Genomic DNA, 17,445 nt, shown 5'->3' with positions numbered 1-17,445 from the left:
AGCGAGGTTGGCGGCCAAACATAAGCTCATATGGTGAGAAACCTGTAACATCATTTCTTGTGCAATTGCATGCATGCACCAGGGGTTTTACGAAATCTTTCCAAAGAGATTTCTGTTGAGCTGTGAGTGTTCCTATCATATCCAGTAATGTTCGGTTAAACCGTTCAACAGGATTGCTTCTTGGATGGTATGGAGTGGTTCTTATTTTGTGGATCCCAGCCATTTCACAAAGCTCTCGGATGATTCTGGATTCAAAGTCAGGGCCTTGGTCACTGTGCAAGCGTTCTGGGATACCATAATGCACAAGAAAATTGTCCCATAAACATTTGGCAACAGTCCTGGCTTTCTGGTTTGGTGTTGGCACAGCAATGGCATATTTTGTGAAATGTTCAGTTATGACAAGTATGTCTTTGACTCCACGATCTGGTTCCACAGAGAGAAAATCCATACACACCAGTTCCATGGGTTGAGAGGTTCTGATATTGACCAGAGGTGCGGCTCGTTCAGATGGAGATTTGCGTCTCACGCATCTTTTGCAGTGTCTTATTTTATGGACCACATCACTCGTCATCTTAGGCCAATAAAACCGGGAATGGACCAAGTCTAGTGTTCTGTCAATTCCCATGTGACCCATTTGATCATGTAGGTGGTGTAGTACAACTGGTCGATATTCCTCGGGTAGCACTAGCTGGTATGTGAAGTCACTTCCCACTTGTCTATTCCTGACGAGAAGGGTGTTATAGAGCTCCAGTTTATTTACTTCTCGCAGTAATAGAGGTAAATCGGGAAGTTCTTCCCTCAGGAATGGCGGTGGTGACTCTCCTCGCTCAACCTGAGCTATGACATGCCGAATGACAGGGTTGAGGCGTTGTTTGGCTGCAAGGTCAGCTGTTGAGATTCGGGGGAGTACCATGGAGGTGAACTGGATGTCGTCCGTGAAACTGTCAGGCAGACTGTTGACATTGACAGACATGGATAACACCAGAGCAAGATCAGGATCAGTGCTTGAACTGTACACCAGATGACGGTCACAAACTGCTTTGACGGTATGGTGGTCAATAGAGACATAATCTGGTTCATTGAGATGTTGCCATGCAAATCTCCAGATTCGCTCACGTTCTTTCTGTGACAGAGGATCATCAGACAGTTCACCATGAGGTCGGCGAGACAAACCATCAGCATCCAAGTTCTGCTTTCCTGCTCTGTAGATTAATTTGAAGGTGAAAGTGGACAAAGCTGAAAGCCACCTGTAACCGGTAGCGTCAAGTTTTGCTGATGATAAGAGGTATGTTAATGGGTTGCTGTCTGTCACAACTGTAAACTGAGCACCATAAAGATAGTCATGGAATTTTTCAGTCACCGCCCATTTCAAAGCAAGAAACTCCAATTTGTGGGCGGGATACTTTGACTCACTCCGGGAAAGACCTCTGCTGGCATATGCTACAACTCTGTTTTTTCCATCCTGCTCTTGATACAGCACCGCACCAAGACCTGTGGCACTGGCATCAGTGTGGAGTGTGTATGGTTTTCTGGGATCAGCAAATGCCAGAACTGGGGCAGAAGTAAGTTTGTCAATAATGGACTCAAAAGCTTGTTGACACATTTGCGTCCATTGTCTTCCAAATGGCTCTTTGGGGTTGAGGTAATTCTCTGGCTTTACAGTTCGTCTCAGTTTCCTCTGGGAAGGTGAATAACCAGCAGTGAGATCATGCAACGGCTTGACAATGGCTGAATATCCCTGGACAAAACGTCTGTATTACCCAGCAAAACCATCTGGCCGTGGAGTGCCGCGCCGGCGGCGCAAACGTCGCTTCCTCCTTGGAGACGGCTCCGACGGGCCGGGAAACTCCTTGTCCGGCGGGTCGGACGGCACGTCCTCCATCGAAGCGAGTGGGCGAGCGGTAGCGGCGGGAGGGTGAAGGTGAAGCTTGTGAAGAACAAAATTCTGTACGATCGGGTGCAGTGAGCCCAATAACCAGGGGTAACCGGAAATAAGTTGTTGCAGCTTGTCTTCCACAGCATAGAGAAACGCTCCTTCCTCATGCTCTACCCACAGATTGATTAACCTTGAAGCGGAGTCGATAACGGCCTCCTGAAGCTCGCTGGGTGGGTTGAATGCCGCTGGATCCATATCTGGCTGGTCCGTACTGTCACGGCGAGTTGAGTGAGCCGTGTGGAAGAAAGAAAAGGAGGATCCAAACGCAGGCACTAAAGGTGTGAAGGTGGTTTATTAAACACAAAATAAAAATGGGCAAACGGCAAAAGGAACAGAAGGCTATCTAAACTGAGAACAACTAAACTAGTGAACACAAACCAGGACATGATCATTGTGGCGGAGGCGTGGCCCCGGGCGCAGCTGCAGGGGAGGAGTGGAGCGGAAGGCTCAACGGGGCGGCGCCGCGAGGCCGGTAAGAACAGCTGATATTGTTTATGGACTGATGATGGTCTCCTCCGCTGTGTTTATAGTGAGACGAGGAGGAGCGGCCAGGGGAGATCAGCTGGGCTCGAGCTGTCAGACGGTGCGACTGAGTCAGCTGTCAAAATACAAATATATCAATAAACGTGGAAGTTGGCTATACCTGCCTGTGTGTGCGTGTGTCTGTGCTGGGTGTACTCTACAATCATGAAGGAGGATGATCAGTGGAGAATGACGACGGATGACAGCAGGGAGAACACACAGATGAAGCATGGTGGATACACAAACGGACCAGCAACTATTTTTTTAACAACACAGAATTACAACAGGTTTTAACAGATCTTCAAAAATAAAAAATTCCCCCAAAGTAGCAAAAAAATAGAATAAAATAAAATTGTGCACAAGTAAAGAATTAGTCTTTTTTAAGTCCAAATGGTAACGGTGGGGCCCATGACAAACGGGTGTATTGCAATAGAGTCCATCCGATGAGGAGTGTGTGTGTGTGATTGTTTGTCCTACCGTACTACTTGTACAGTAGAGGATTGTAGTCGATCAATGTGCAAATGATTGTGCGTGTGTATGTATATCGTCTCCTAGGATCTTGGGTTGTCTCGCCGTCCAGTGAACACCGGAACACTCTGGGTTCTGGAATCGCTGACCTGGTCTTTGGATTTGTCCCATATAAAAACCTGACCTATAAACAATGGTCCAATATATGTCACGAACAATTTAGGAATAACTCTTACAAATTAAACTAAAGTAGTGTCACACTGCAGTAACTACTATTCCGATCAGCTATCATCAATTCAATCATTATCAGTTCAGTCATGTTGAACAACATTAAGATATCAAGTTTCAAAGTTGAAAGTATCAGTCTTCAAAATTTAGTTGTAACCTGCAGCAATGTTAAAGATTATCTACAAGGCTTCAAACATTCAGGAATTATAGTCACCATATAATTCACTTTTCATGGTAAACATTCATTAGATCCATCAGATATAAAGTCATTGTTGGAGCAATACACAAACGCTTATCAGAAACCGAACAAAGTGCAAATAATTTCAATAACATGTAAACACAAGGACTCAGTCCACGAATTGGAGTATTAGAATAGATGTGCTTAATCCCGCTTGTATCATAGGCCTACTAGTACAAGAGGAAATACACTAAAAATTACCTCCAAGTATTCAATACTGAGTACAGTTGAACCCCGACTTACGAAATTAGTCGAAGCACCCATCGCGCTTTTTGAGTGAACGATAGGCTATAGGCTAATTGCTAACTGCTAACTGCTAACTGCAACAACAATACGTCGTTCAAGTGGAACAGCGAAGCGCAAGTACGAAAGCCAAGGGGGTTGTCACATGATTTGGAAGGCATTGTGGGCATTGTAGGCATTCTAGGATCAGCCAATCAGAGCCAGCGGTTTTCGTTACACGGGCATTTTGCTGTTAAGTGCCGTCGTAACTTGAATTTTCCGTTAAATGGGGTATTCGTAAGTCCAGGTTCCACTGTATTGTAAAACAACTGATTGACATCAAAAAATTAAGCAGGAAGCAGCATAAAGTCTGATGGTATTTTAACTCGTTAGAGATTAATTTCTTCAGCTTACCGATAACAAAGTTTTAGCCCACCTGCTATGTTCGGCTGTAGAAGCAAGAGACTGTGAGTCCGCACCTTGACCACCTGGTCAGCTTGACTGGGACAAAAAATCGGTCTGGGCATTTTGACTAGAGAGTGGCCACAAGGTATTATAGGAAAAACCATAAAGCCTTTGGATGAAAACAAACGCTTTTGTGACAGTGATGTACACTGTCTTGTTGGTATATATGTATGAGTTCTAAACAGTTTACATCAGATGACCACTGAGGACATCTCTTGATTTCACCTTCGTGTTTCCCTCTCACCAGATATCCAAACCCATATCATGACAAGCAGCTTTTACAGCTGTGGCTCCAGTAAACATCAGCTGATACTAGAAAGTAATATTAAATTAATTCTAACAACAGCTGCTTAAATGTGCTGCTGTTGTTTAGCGCGACATCCGCTGGTTTCCTCTTTCTGGTGCAAAGTGGGCGATAAACAAACAAAAGAAAAAAGCTGATCAGCTGATCATTGACTAGTTTCATGATTGAAGTAGCAACAGGAGTAGGAGGGGGGAGAATGAAAGAAGAAGAGGCAGCTGTGCAGCGTAAAGACACAGAATAACTCCAGCTTTTCTGTTTTTCATTCTAGCAGAAGTACAGGACAAATTGCGTTCCTTTTCATCTCAATACGGATGTATTGTAATTGGTCCAGCCCAGAGTCCATCATGACCAATTGGCAAATCCACCACCTTTCATTGTTTATACCATTACAAAAACAAACAAACAAACAAACATAAAAACATAAAATTACCATTGGCCCAACGGGCAAATTCCCAGTATGCCCGATTCCAGTCCAGCTTTGGGGTCAGCTGGTGGGTAGCAGGCATCTCCGAAAAAGTTAGAGCACTCTGGCAAATATGTGATGTCTTGATAAACTGAGCAGATATTTGAAGTTTATACGGCAACATCAGTTTATTTCATGATCCAGAAAGACTAATATTTTAAACTCCGCCATTCTGCATTCCTCTGCCACTGCCTCATTTGAGTTTTGGACAAAATGCTGTTATTGTGTGTAATGACAATCGCAAACACTAAAATATATTTCTTGTACACAGAAATGAATTTTGTTTGGCAAAATAATTTTCTCCTCAACATGCAACATTTGCGCTTGCAATTTTTTTTTAGGTGCGCTCAGAATAGAGGCACTAAAATAATGCCATAGAAATATTGAGATGAAATCAAAAGTAGTGAAAAGTGGCCAATTATACCCTGGACCCCAGAGGGTTAATGTCATGGTCCTGGGTCTTTTGATCCAGTTTTTTTTAGTTTTCATATATTTTTGATCATTCTGTATTATTTGGTTCCTAGGTTATTCTGTTCACTATGGTTTTGTCATGGTCCTGTGTCCTTTTGACCCAGCGTTCTTAGTTTTTTTGTGTTTTTGTATTCTGTTCTTTATTTATTCTGTGATTCCTAGGTTGTTCAGTTTTGTTTATGAGATTTCCCCTCGTGACCTTACTCCATGTGTGTCCACGCATCTGTGAGTCCCGATGCCTTGTTTCTCCTCCTTATGTTTTATCCCATGTTTTCCCCAGCCCGTTATGTCTGTGCTCTCTCCGTGTTCTCTCCTGCCCCCCTGTCTGCACCCCTGTGTACTTCCTGTTTTACTTTGACAGTCTCCCGTCAGCACGAGTCAGTGTTGTGTTACTCCTGCCATGTCTTGCTATGATTATCAGTGTCAGCTGTGTTCCCCATGTGCTACTACTTTCCTCGTTGACCCTCTGTGTATTTATGTCCGCGTCTCCCTCAGTTCTGTGTTGCGTTCTCCCTCATAGCTGTGTGATTCTCCCTGTATCTCCTGGTGCACATTATAATTAGTTTTTCCCAGTTTAGTTTAGTTTTGTATTGTTGGTATGATCTGTTTTCCCAGCAATAAAGCTGTGCTTTTGAGTTTAAGTTCTGTCCCCCTGAGTTTGCGTTTGGGTCCATTCCTGCCTGCCACACAGCCAAATCATGACAGGTTTATTAGATTTCCCCTTGTGTCTTTGCCCTCTGTCTCCCCTTGTGCATCTGTGTTTATTTAGTTGTGTGAGTCCTTGTGCCTTGTTTCCCATCCTTGTGTTTTAATCCATCATGTTTCCAGAGCCCGCCATGTCTGTGCTCTCCCTCGTTTTCCCGTGCTCCATCTAGCCTGCTTCTCCTCCACTTACACATCATGTTTCCTTTTTTATTGTAAAGGTCCCATGTTTTCATGTTCATTCCGTTTAGTCTAGCTTCCCCTGTCTCGTTATGGTTATTCGTATTGGCAGTGCGTGTCCTCACGTCCCTGTCATCCCTCTGTGTATTTAGGTCAACGTCTCTCTCAGTTTGGTCCTCCCTCATGGCTGCGTGTCTCTCCCCGTGTTTCCCTGAGTAATTAGATTAGATTAGCATTAGAATTTCCCAGTTTAGTTTAGCATTGTCTTGTATCGCCTTTTCCCCCATTCAGTAATAAAGCTGTATTTTGAGTTAAGTCCCGTTTTCCATGAGTTTGTGTTTGGGTCCTCTCCTGCCAGCACACAGACGTTTCATGACAGTCAAATGAGAAGCTTGGCTCCTAGTGGTCTGCAACACTGCAAAGTAAATACAGGTTCAGCATTACTGATACTGAGTACTGATTTTGATACTTTTAACTTATATGGCAGAGAGCCGTGTGTCTTGATTTATCAAATAAATCATCATCAATTTGAACATTCTGAGCACATTTTAATGACAACTAAATCACTTCCACAAGAAATAGTTAACACAATAAAACAGACAAGTCAGCTTGCCATATATTTAGGAACTGGGTTTCTTTAAGACTTGGAATGTAAATGTAAGTGTTCTTTTTTCTTTTGGTCAACTTCTGTTAATTATTGTGCTATATAAATAAAGTAAACTTGACAGTCAACAAAAAAAGGTTATTATATTCAGATATTCTTCAGCAGGACCCCTCGGAGCCAAGATGCTGGTGGTGGAGATTGCTTGAATGGAAAAGTGGGAGTGATAAAACTTAGATTTAGCTGGCAGCACCTGGGAATGCACAGATATGAATATTCACCTATATCTTGTCGTGGAAGTTTTTTAAAAATAAAATACAAACACTTGATGAGTGTCTTTGAAGTGAGTTTTATTCACTTTGCAGCAAGAGAGAGAGTCCAGTCAGCCAAAGTCAAGCCAGCGTCTCTAAAGCGGAAGCAGAGCTGGGCTTCCCTTATACAGTCAGGTACACAGACACACAACTCTCATAACTTGTAGCACAACTTATCATTTCCATATAAAGTGTTGATGGTTTATACCTCGGTTCTTCCTTGGAACATGTCACGGCGGGGCGCGCCGGTGTGAAGAATGAGGTAGACCCAAGAGCAGACACGGTGGAGACAGAACTAGGTTTCCAAAATAAGGCAAGCCTTTATTGTGGCTGAAGGCATAACAAAAACACTAGGTAACACTGAAACACTGTGTAAACTAAAAAGGCTAAGACACTCTGTGAAGGAACTATGGAAAAAACTATAAACACAGAGTAACTAAGCAGGCTATGAAACACAGTGTCACAATAAGGGAAACTACGAAAATACGAGGTGAGGATAACAGACGATCTGACACTGACACAAAGACACACTGGGCTTAAATACACTGAGGCAGTCATCAAGGAATTAGAGACAGAAGGGGAACACAGCTGGGAGGAATAAGACCTAATGAGACAGGAGGAACAAAGCTAGAAACACTGACATAAGACGGGAACATGAACCTTCAGAGTAAAACAGGAAACAAAACACCACTAAACAAACACGCAGACACGACACAGAGAGACAGACTAGACACTGAACTAAACCTGCAATAAACATGAGAACACAAAAACCTACGAACTAATCCCTAAACAAGAATAACCGAAACATAGAGTCATAATCATCATTATCATCATAATAAGAAAAGAATCCAAAATGCAAAAACACACCAAAAACATAACAACTCAAAATACTGGGTCAAACTGACCCAGAACCGTGACAGAACATACACAGCATCTACTCCTTGAAAGCAGTAAAGCAATAACAGTCATACCCAAAGAGGGATATGTTTTGCAGATTATTATGTTCTAGGGTGGTCTTGCTGTGATGAGTGTCTGTCCCACTATGGTTCAAATAAGCCTGTTATATATGTGTTATTGTCAGAACAGGTGATCAATACACTAAGGAAAAATAAATTTTCATTATCTCTCTCTACACATTAAAATATCATATGAATCTCTAAGATAATTACGGTAAGGTAATCGGTCTGATAAAATAACAGCTATGATGACTAATTGGGTTGTTATAATACTACAATTTCAAACTTGATACATATTAACCAGGGAAATTCTTGATACCATATTTGATATTATGGGGAAGATTCTGAACCCACCCATGTTCCACTAGCATATCGTAAATAAGAATTAGCAATAATGTAAAAATGAAGAAATATAAAAGTTTAAAGACATTAATTTGAAAATTGATTTAATTACCTATCATTTTACCTATGGCAGAATGAATATGTTTATGTTAAAACAACTGCATACATTTTTCATTAAATGAGTAAAAATGACATTTTTATGTTTTACTTTTTGATTATGTTGAATGAAAAACGTTTTGAGTAACTTCAGCAAACTGATTACATAACAATTAAGGCACATTAGCATTAATACACGTAATGATTGTGGCATGACAAAATAATCTTTTTAACTGTTTAGAAATTTCCTTCATTTTGAGCCCATAAATGAATGGATTAAACAATGGATGATAGAGCAATAATTGTAATGTCATTAGTAATCGAGCAACTTTTGGAAAATCTGATTCCACTCGAGCTATGCCTACATCATAGATACTTAAACAGGAAATACTGATTAAAACTAACAGATGGGGTAAACAGGTCTCTGCAGCTTTCTTCCTAATTTCTTTACAACTTTGATAAGAAACAATAAATATTGTTGTGTATGTGAAAACTATGAAGATCATAGGAAGTATTACAAGATCTAGTAATGCAACCACACCAAAGACGGTAATTAATCTTGATCTTTGACAGTGAAGAGTGTAAACTGCATTGTTACAAAATATTCCCTTTAAATTAAAGTTACACAATGTTGCTTCAGCACTCGCTATTGCTTGGATTGCAATATGAACAGCAGGTATAAGCCAAGATACGACCAGGAAAATGATCACAGTGGTTTTGTTCATGATAGTTGGATATTCAAGAGGTTTACAAATAGCCACATATCTGTCATAAGCCATGGCTGCCAAGAGAAAGAACTCTGAACTGCCTAAAGTGTAAAACATAAAAAACTGAAAGAGACAGGCTGAATATGTTATGACTTGTTTTTCAGATAAAAAGTCAATCAGAAGTTTTGGATAAATATTTGTGCTGTAAAGGAGACAGTTAAGTAGCAAAGCTGCAATGAAAATGTACATAGGCTCATGAAGGTTTTTATGAATCCAGATCACATACACGATGGTAGAATTACTGCATATTATTATAATGTATAATGTAAAGATAATACAAAAATAAACATATCTGTACTTGTTAACTTCAATGTATCCATCTAGAGTTACATATGTGGTATTTAACTCCTCATCCATGAATTAAAAAAATAAAAATACTACAAAACAAATATAGCAGCATAACCAGTTTATATGACGACATAAAATCAAAATTGCACTAAAATGCAACCTGTGTTAGGTATTATTCTTTTAAAGATATCAGAACTTCAAATACAAGTACACTCATCAATCAAATGTATATAGTGAATCATATGTATGTGGACTGAAGAAGAGTTTTATTGGTTTGCTTCAACCTTGAGGGAGCTGAACTGTGAAAGTCAGTTACATCATTGTTCAGCCTCTTTTACTTGAGGATTTAGTAGTTAGAGCTAATGGATCATAAGTTGCAGCTAACAATGACAATGATCAGCCAACTTCTATTAATCTAGTATAGAATTTTAATAAGGTAGCAAGATTTTATTGTTAAATGTATCCTGGCTTTTTTGCACTCGGGTTCATATCTTATTTCATCAGGAGTTTTTATTTGGTTTCCATTTTAGGTGGTGTGGTTTTATGCCTTGTGTACATTTTCAGTGTAAAATAAAACTTGGATAACTACCATACTAAATAATAATAATAATCATCATAAAATAATAATAATTAAAAAAACTTTAAAAAAACAAGGACAAGCTTATGCATTACAAATGCATTACAAATGTCCAACTTTTCATACATTGTTTTATTTATAGCCTATAAATAAAGCATATATATATATATATATATATATATATATATATATATATATACACACACTGTTACCTTCACCCTCCACATCTTCTCCAGCTCTACTCTGAGCCCTTAGTAATTCTCAAGTTCCTTGTGTTCCTTCTTCATGATGTTGCCGTCATTTGGAACTGCTACATCGATCACTATGGCCGTTTTCTTCTACTTGTCTACCACTGATAGGTTTGTAGCATAAACCTATTTGCTGGAATGTTCAGATGATTCTACTACACGGTAAAGCAAGACACAAGCAGGGAAAGTCCTTTATGTTTCTCGTATACGAGGAAGACCAACTGGACAAACGCTGTTCCTTCGCTTGACCCCAGTTGCTCTTTTCTGCTCCCTCGTAACACTGCTCTTTTATTAAGGTTACGTGAATATGCATAGGCTCATTAACATAGGTTCACATGTGAACAAAGAGTACCGTCTGTGTGTGTGTGTGTGTGTGTGTAGGTATGTATGTGTGTGTGCGTGGGGGGGGGGGGGAGAATGTGACCCCATAAACGACTTCCCTAAACTTGCTGGTCTATAAGTCCAGCAGTCCAGCTAAACAAAAGACACTTATACTAAAACAGATATAAATGAGTTTGCTATACCATATATCAGCAAGAGAAGAGACGACCTCTTCCCATGACCCTAAGATGTGAGTGTGCATGCCAGAACACTCTGGAATGCACACAAAGTCTTTGCAGACTACTAAGGATCACACATCCTATCACTACACAATCCCCTCACCTCTAAGCATATATGGTTAAATATTTCTAAGCATAAATGACAATCAACAATATAAACCTGACAACTACCACTATGTCCGGCTGGTTAGCCACCACCATTTTGTCCGTCTGTATGTTGAAGTCCCACAGGAACTTAGCTCGGTCGTTCTCCACCACCCCAGGGGGCATCTCCCATTTTGACCTTGGGACTTCAAGGCCATATTCGGCACAGATGTTTCTGTATACCATGCCAACCACTTGGTTATGGTGTTCCACGTATGCCCTGCCTGCTAGCATCGTACACATTGCTGTTATGTGCTGGATTGCTTAGGGGCATCTTTACACAGCCTGCACATGGGGTCTTTCCCGGTGTGATAGACCCCAGCCTCTATCAGTCTTGTGCTCAGAGCTTGTTCCTGTGCTGCTATGATTAGTGCCTCTGTGCTGTCTTTTAGTCCAGCTTTGTCCAGCCACTGGTTGGATTTCTGGATGTCAGCCACTTCCTCTATCCTATTGTCCCTCTATGATGGTGCCTCCTCTTTCTCAGGTTTCTGCTGCCCGAGGTATTCACTGAGCATGTGGTTGGTTGGGGCCATCTTCCTGATGTATTCTTCAATGTTTGCTGCCTCATCCTGGACTGTTGTGCTGACACACCAGTCCCCAACCTCCTTCCTTTCGCTTAGCGTACAGCCTCAGGATGCTGGATTTGGGGTGAAACCCTCCATGCATGGTCAGAGTCTCCTGGTCATGATGTCACTGGCTTCTATCTCCACCTTTGGCCAACTTATTATGCCAGCAGGGTACCTGATCAAGGGCAGGGCGTAGGTGTTGATAGCCCAGATCTTGTTCTTACCATTCAACTGACTCCTCAGGACTTGCCTGACCCTCTGCATGTACTTGGTGGTTGCAGCTTTTCTAGCAGCCTCTTCATGGTTCCCATTTGCCTGTGGGATCTCCAGGTACTTGTAGCTGTCTTCAGTGTTTGCAATGTTGCCTTCTGGTAGTTCCATCCCCTCAGTTCTGACTACGTTCCCTCGCTTCATTATCATCCAACTACACTTATCCAGTCCGAACAAAATTCCGATGTCATTGCTGTATATCCTTGTGGTGACAACTGAAGGCTGGAAGAATGTATTTTGGACTGAGTAATCAAAATTTTAAATCTTCTGTTCATTATGCAAGGTCTTTGTATGCCATTGGGTCAGTGAAAGGATGGTTCCAGAGTGTGTACCATCAACTGCCAAACATAGAGGAGGAAGTGTGATGATTTGGAGCTGTTTTGTTCGTGGTTGGTGACTTATAGAGAGTGAAAGGCACCCTGAACCAAAACGGCTACCACAGCATTCTGCAGCACAATGCAATCCCCTCTGGTATGCACCAAGTTGGTCAGGGATTCATCCTATAGCAAGATAATGACCCGAAACAGTCCAAGTCCAAGCTATGCCAGAACTACCTCAAAAAAAAAAAGCACAAGAGTGTAAGCTTGAAAACATGGAGTGTGTTACGACGAAAAGGCCAGGCTTTGTGTGTGAACTCAAGTGCAGACACAGACGGAGGAAAGATTGACGTGGATACATTTATTTACAGTGACTAATTTGATAACAATGAATAGTAATTTTGCAAGAAATTCTGAAGGCTATGAACTATGAACTGTGAGGTTGAGAACTATGAACTATGAGACAAAACTATGAAACGTGAAACCTAAACTATGAACTTTGGCTAGATTCAAAAAGTCCATGAACGGATCCTGGGTGGAAATCCAGTGAATCACGGCCAGTTGGTTAAACGATGTTGTAATGGCTTACGAGTTGCAGGTGAAGACGTTATGGGAGGAGGGAGTCCAAGGGGTCTGGGTGAGCAGTGATCCAGAGAGAGTCCAGAATGTACGTGATCCAACAGGCTGGCTGGGAGGCAGGCAGGTGGAGCGCCACAATGAAGGGAGTCTGACCTGATAGCAGAAAACCAGCGTCCAAACAGAGGTGAGTATTGTTCAGTATTGTTGTGAGTATAGCTGTAAAGCATGATGACCAAGTGGGTAACTACGGCAGAGAGAAAATACTATGAAATCAAAAATCAAATTCAAATTTTATTTGTCACATAAAAAGTACAACATGTAGTAAAATATTTGTGTCTGAGCTGCAGACGTAGCCGTGCCATTCCAGGGCTTGGTTTTAGCATGGGAGGTCTAGCCAGGACCCTTATACTGGGTGGAAATCGAACATGCGATTCCCTTTCCGAAGGTGTGTAACCTTACCACTACACTATCCAACTGCATGAGCAAAACCACAAAACATTAAAGGATTTAACGAGAGCTTGACGGCCTAGCACTAAAATGAGTTAGGTATAGATCTGGCAGAGGTCTGTTGTGAATGCTGGACTTAAATACCGGTGACTTGATTGCAGTCAGGTGTGAAGGCTGATTGGAGTCTCTGCCGAAGGGGAATCCCAGCATTGTGTAAAAACCCAGCACTCACCTGGACCATGATAATTTGTTTTTTAATAGACCAGTAACTAAATTAATCTAGAATGCATGATGAAAATGTTCACAAATGGGTAAAAATGTCCTCTCTTTCACAGTGAAAACATCTATCCTAGCTGCATCCTGAGTTGGACATTTCAGACAATGCAGGATGGTTCCTCAATTGAACCTAGAGGTGAAACCAAACTGAAGTTAGCTGCTTCAGGTTTGGCTAATACTTCACTGTCTAAGTCTGGCCTGTTGCAGTGGTATGCTTCTAACTAACAAACAGTATGGTCCTGACAAGATGCTAACTTGTTGAAATTCTGCTCGGCAGCACAGTGTTTTAGACGCTTGATTATCTATGCATTCCTGGCTTGGCCACCCAGCCAATGTCCACTTTGTTCAAGACAGTCCAATGAAATCTAAAAACCATTGCATTCTTCAGTTATAAATATTGATTTATATCTCTTTGTACTTAACAATTTTACTTTTACTTATTTATTTAACAATCTCTCACTTTGTGTGAGAATCAACATTTTATTGATGTGATGAACTCCTCTTTTATAAATTGGTGAGGACTTCTACACTAACAGTCACATTTATAGCTACATGTTGACAGACTTTTCAAAATCATCTGCAATAGAAAAAAGTAAAGACAAAAAGAAAATTAATTAAGAAAGCAGCTCTTCAAGTGGGCACTGATAGGAAAAGAAACATAGCTGTTGATAATAATGCAGATTTGGGTCCTGCTGTTAAATGAAACCTTCCCCTTGTATATGTAAGTATTCTTTTGCCATGTTATCAGACTGTAGAGTGACAAATTAGTCAAACATAATGAAAAATATAAGAGTAGCACATGCAGCTGGCTGCCGGCAGAGCTCACGGGCACGTCACTGCAATCCCCCCTGGCCTCTGCTCCGCGGATACTGAGTGACCCCTCATCCGGGACTCTCCTCAGCTCTTTCTGGGACAGTGGCGCGGCTGCCCCTCTGTTGGTCTTCCTTGGTCTCTTGTGTTCTGGGGGCCTCTGGATGTCTGGAGTCTTGATCTCCTCCATACCTGCTTCATGCCCTGGAGGACGGGGCTGTGGCCCCCCCACACCCTCTAGCAGATCATTACATGAAGGAACCTTTAAAAAAAAAAAAAACAAGCGCGTCCATGCTCACAGGTGTACACACGGGTGATCACACCCACAAACTACACCCTTTTTGGCTCCTACCTCAAAGCACACTGTGTTCTGTTGATCTTATGTGCTGCACAATAATGTTTAATATTTAGTATTTACTGTCATATTCCCATATATCATTGTGATGCTGTTTATTCTATTACTCTTGTTCTCTTCTGCTTGTTTTCTTTTTTCTTTCTCAACAGGTGATCGATATATGCATTTTCTTTTTTTTCTTTTTCTGCCCGTTCTGTTGGTTTATGTTTTTTGCCCTTCTCCCCCGTCCCTCTTCTCAGCTGTTTCTCTTTCCCTCTTTCTTTCTCCCCTTCTTTCCCCCAGTCAAGTCTGTCCCGTATTCAGCAAGTGAAAATAAAATAAACAATAAAAGGTGAATCAAATGGACCATTACGGCAAGGCTGGGATGGTCAATTTGGTAAAGTAAATCCGTTGGGCATCTTTCTTTGCCTTTAGACAATAATTCTGATGGCAAAAGAGCCAAACGGGACAGGCAAAAAACCAACAAAAAAACAAAAAACAAATTAACAGCTTCATCCTGTGCAACAAATAAACCCAAGGATGTTTGTATCTTGCTGAAGAGGAAATTCAACTTCCCCATCAGGTATAGCACAAATAATAAAAATGGCTGGCTGGCCCTTATCACTGGCAGTATTGTAAATCACAAACTAGCATTTGTATCTGTATACTTTCCAAATGAGCCAGACAGAGACTTTTTATCTATATTGCCAAGACACTATTAGACATAGCTGGACTGGCCATCAGCCCGCCGATAGTGATTTTTCATTTTTATGGGCAGAGGCCAATTTTTTATTTTTTTTTGGTAACGGTATGAACAATTAAAGGTGGTGGATTGGCCAGATGCTGGCCGATGTGTAAAAATAACTCAGTTGTTTGATGGTGGCTATGGCGGAGCTTCCATAAAGGCCAGCAGGTGGATGAGGGAAAGCGGAGGCAGGAGGAGAGACCCAAGGCAGCCGCTGGTCCGACTGTCAGGTGAACTGAACTTCAGGTAAGAAGTTATGACCTGCATTCTATCTGGGTCAGATATAAACCAAGTTTAGGTGTAGTTTATTTTCATTGTGCTGACTTTTTACCGTCAGTTACTATAACTCATACTCAGTGTTGGGGAGTAACGGAATACATGTACCGCCGTTACGTATTTAAAATACAAAATATGAGTAACTGTATTCCGTTACAGTTACCATTTAAAAAGGTGGTATTCAGAATACAGTTACTTTGTTGAAATAAATGGATTACACGGCGGTATTTTCCTGTTTCATATTGTCGCGGGTCAGGACTGTTTGGGTTTTGTTTGACAGCTACGTTCTGTTGTTCCAGGCGGCAGCGTTACGGTTGCCATGGTTACAGGGCGACGCTCTCTCTCTCTCTCACTATGACTGTGTGTTTCCTGGGTGAGAGAGCGCCTTTTCGTTGTTGTTGTTGTTGTGCTAAGTTAACAGGCAGAATGCTACAAGCATAGCTCTAAAGAATGTAGCATCACGGGCAGTGTAGTCCGTATTGCAGGGAGAATGGACTGCCATACACGTTATGGGTCTGTGAGCGCGAGGAGGGAGAAAAAGGGGAGTGGAAAACTCCGAGTTGTCATCGAGCAGAAACGGGAGCTGGAAGCATGTAAATATAATAATAACCACTGCAGCCAAGAAGAGTGCCTGACGTGCCCAGTTGTAAGTAAGCAATTAAGACTCGACTGTACACCGTGTTCGTGTTTTCCTCCGAAACAATAAGTTCCGTTGGAGCAGCCTTTCAACACCTCTCTCTGTCTCTCGCAAGAAAAGTTGACCCAGACAACAAAGTAAAGCTAGTTTTCGGCTATGAACCGACAGGGACCCCGCCGTATTAGTCAGAGGTCCCTTTACTACAGTTCGGAGTCGCAGACCTTCAGTAATAGTAATAAATCACACAGCAATAGTACATTCACGTTGTTGTAAAAAGCATGATAATATATTAAGTAATCCAAAGTATTCAGAATACGTTACTGTCATTGAGTAACGTAACGGAATACATTACAGAATACATTTTGGGGCATGTATTCTGTATTCTGTAATGGAATGCATTTTAAAAGTAACCTTCCCAACACTGCTCATACTGCATACTAGCTAGCATGACGGAGTTTCTATACAGCTGGGTGGGTGCTATGATGTTAATGATAGTGAACTTTATTTTATTCATAAGGTTTGTTAGTAGAGTTGCCAACCGTCCCGTAAAAAACGGAATTGTCCCGTATTCAGAGAAAATATTACGTTTTTCGTATTGAGCTGAAAAGGAACACAGTTTGTCCCGTACTTCAGCTAGAATGGAAAAAAGACACAACGTTGGAGTTATTCTGCGTCTTTACGCTGTCAGCTGCCTCTTCTTCTCTCTTGTTTGTTTATCGCCCACTTTGCTCCAGAAAGAGGAAACCAGCGGATGTTGCGCTAAACAACAGCAGCACATTTAAGCGTGATAAGCTGTTGTTAGAAATTATTTAATATTAATTTCTAGTAACAGTTGATGTTTGCTACTGCCACAGTTGTAAAAGCTGCTGGTCATGATATATGGTGAGAGGGAAACATGAAGATAAAACCAGGAGATGTCTTTACTGAATCATCAGAGCTGAACATGTGATGGAGAAACAGGTTTATCTTTTAGGTGACATGGATGAGTTGAAGGGAAGTTATGAACAAATAACACCATAAATAATTATCTGAATCTTACAACCAAAGTTTTTAGTATGACGTAAAATGTATAGAAATCATACATATACCAAAAAGACAG

At 41.3% G+C, this 17,445-nt stretch overlaps 1 protein-coding gene across 1 annotated transcript; it reads right to left on the bottom strand.

The window, feature by feature from the left end:
- Window positions 1–8,678: 8,678 nt before the first annotated feature.
- On the bottom strand, window positions 8,679–9,629 carry LOC309691210 (olfactory receptor 13C2-like; the record flags this gene model as incomplete). The annotated part of the gene is made up of 1 exon (XM_082508803.1): window positions 8,679–9,629. One exon carries the CDS (start codon window positions 9,627–9,629, stop codon window positions 8,679–8,681), a length of 951 nt encoding a protein of 316 aa, XP_082364929.1.
- Window positions 9,630–17,445: the final 7,816 nt, after the last annotated feature.

The sequence above is a fragment of the Aulonocara stuartgranti genome, assembly GCF_965226115.1.
Source record: "Aulonocara stuartgranti genome assembly, chromosome: 16".
NCBI lineage: Eukaryota > Metazoa > Chordata > Actinopteri > Cichliformes > Cichlidae > Aulonocara > Aulonocara stuartgranti.
Note: the sequence above shows the minus strand (reverse complement) of the source record. Positions and strands in the feature narration are given on the sequence as shown.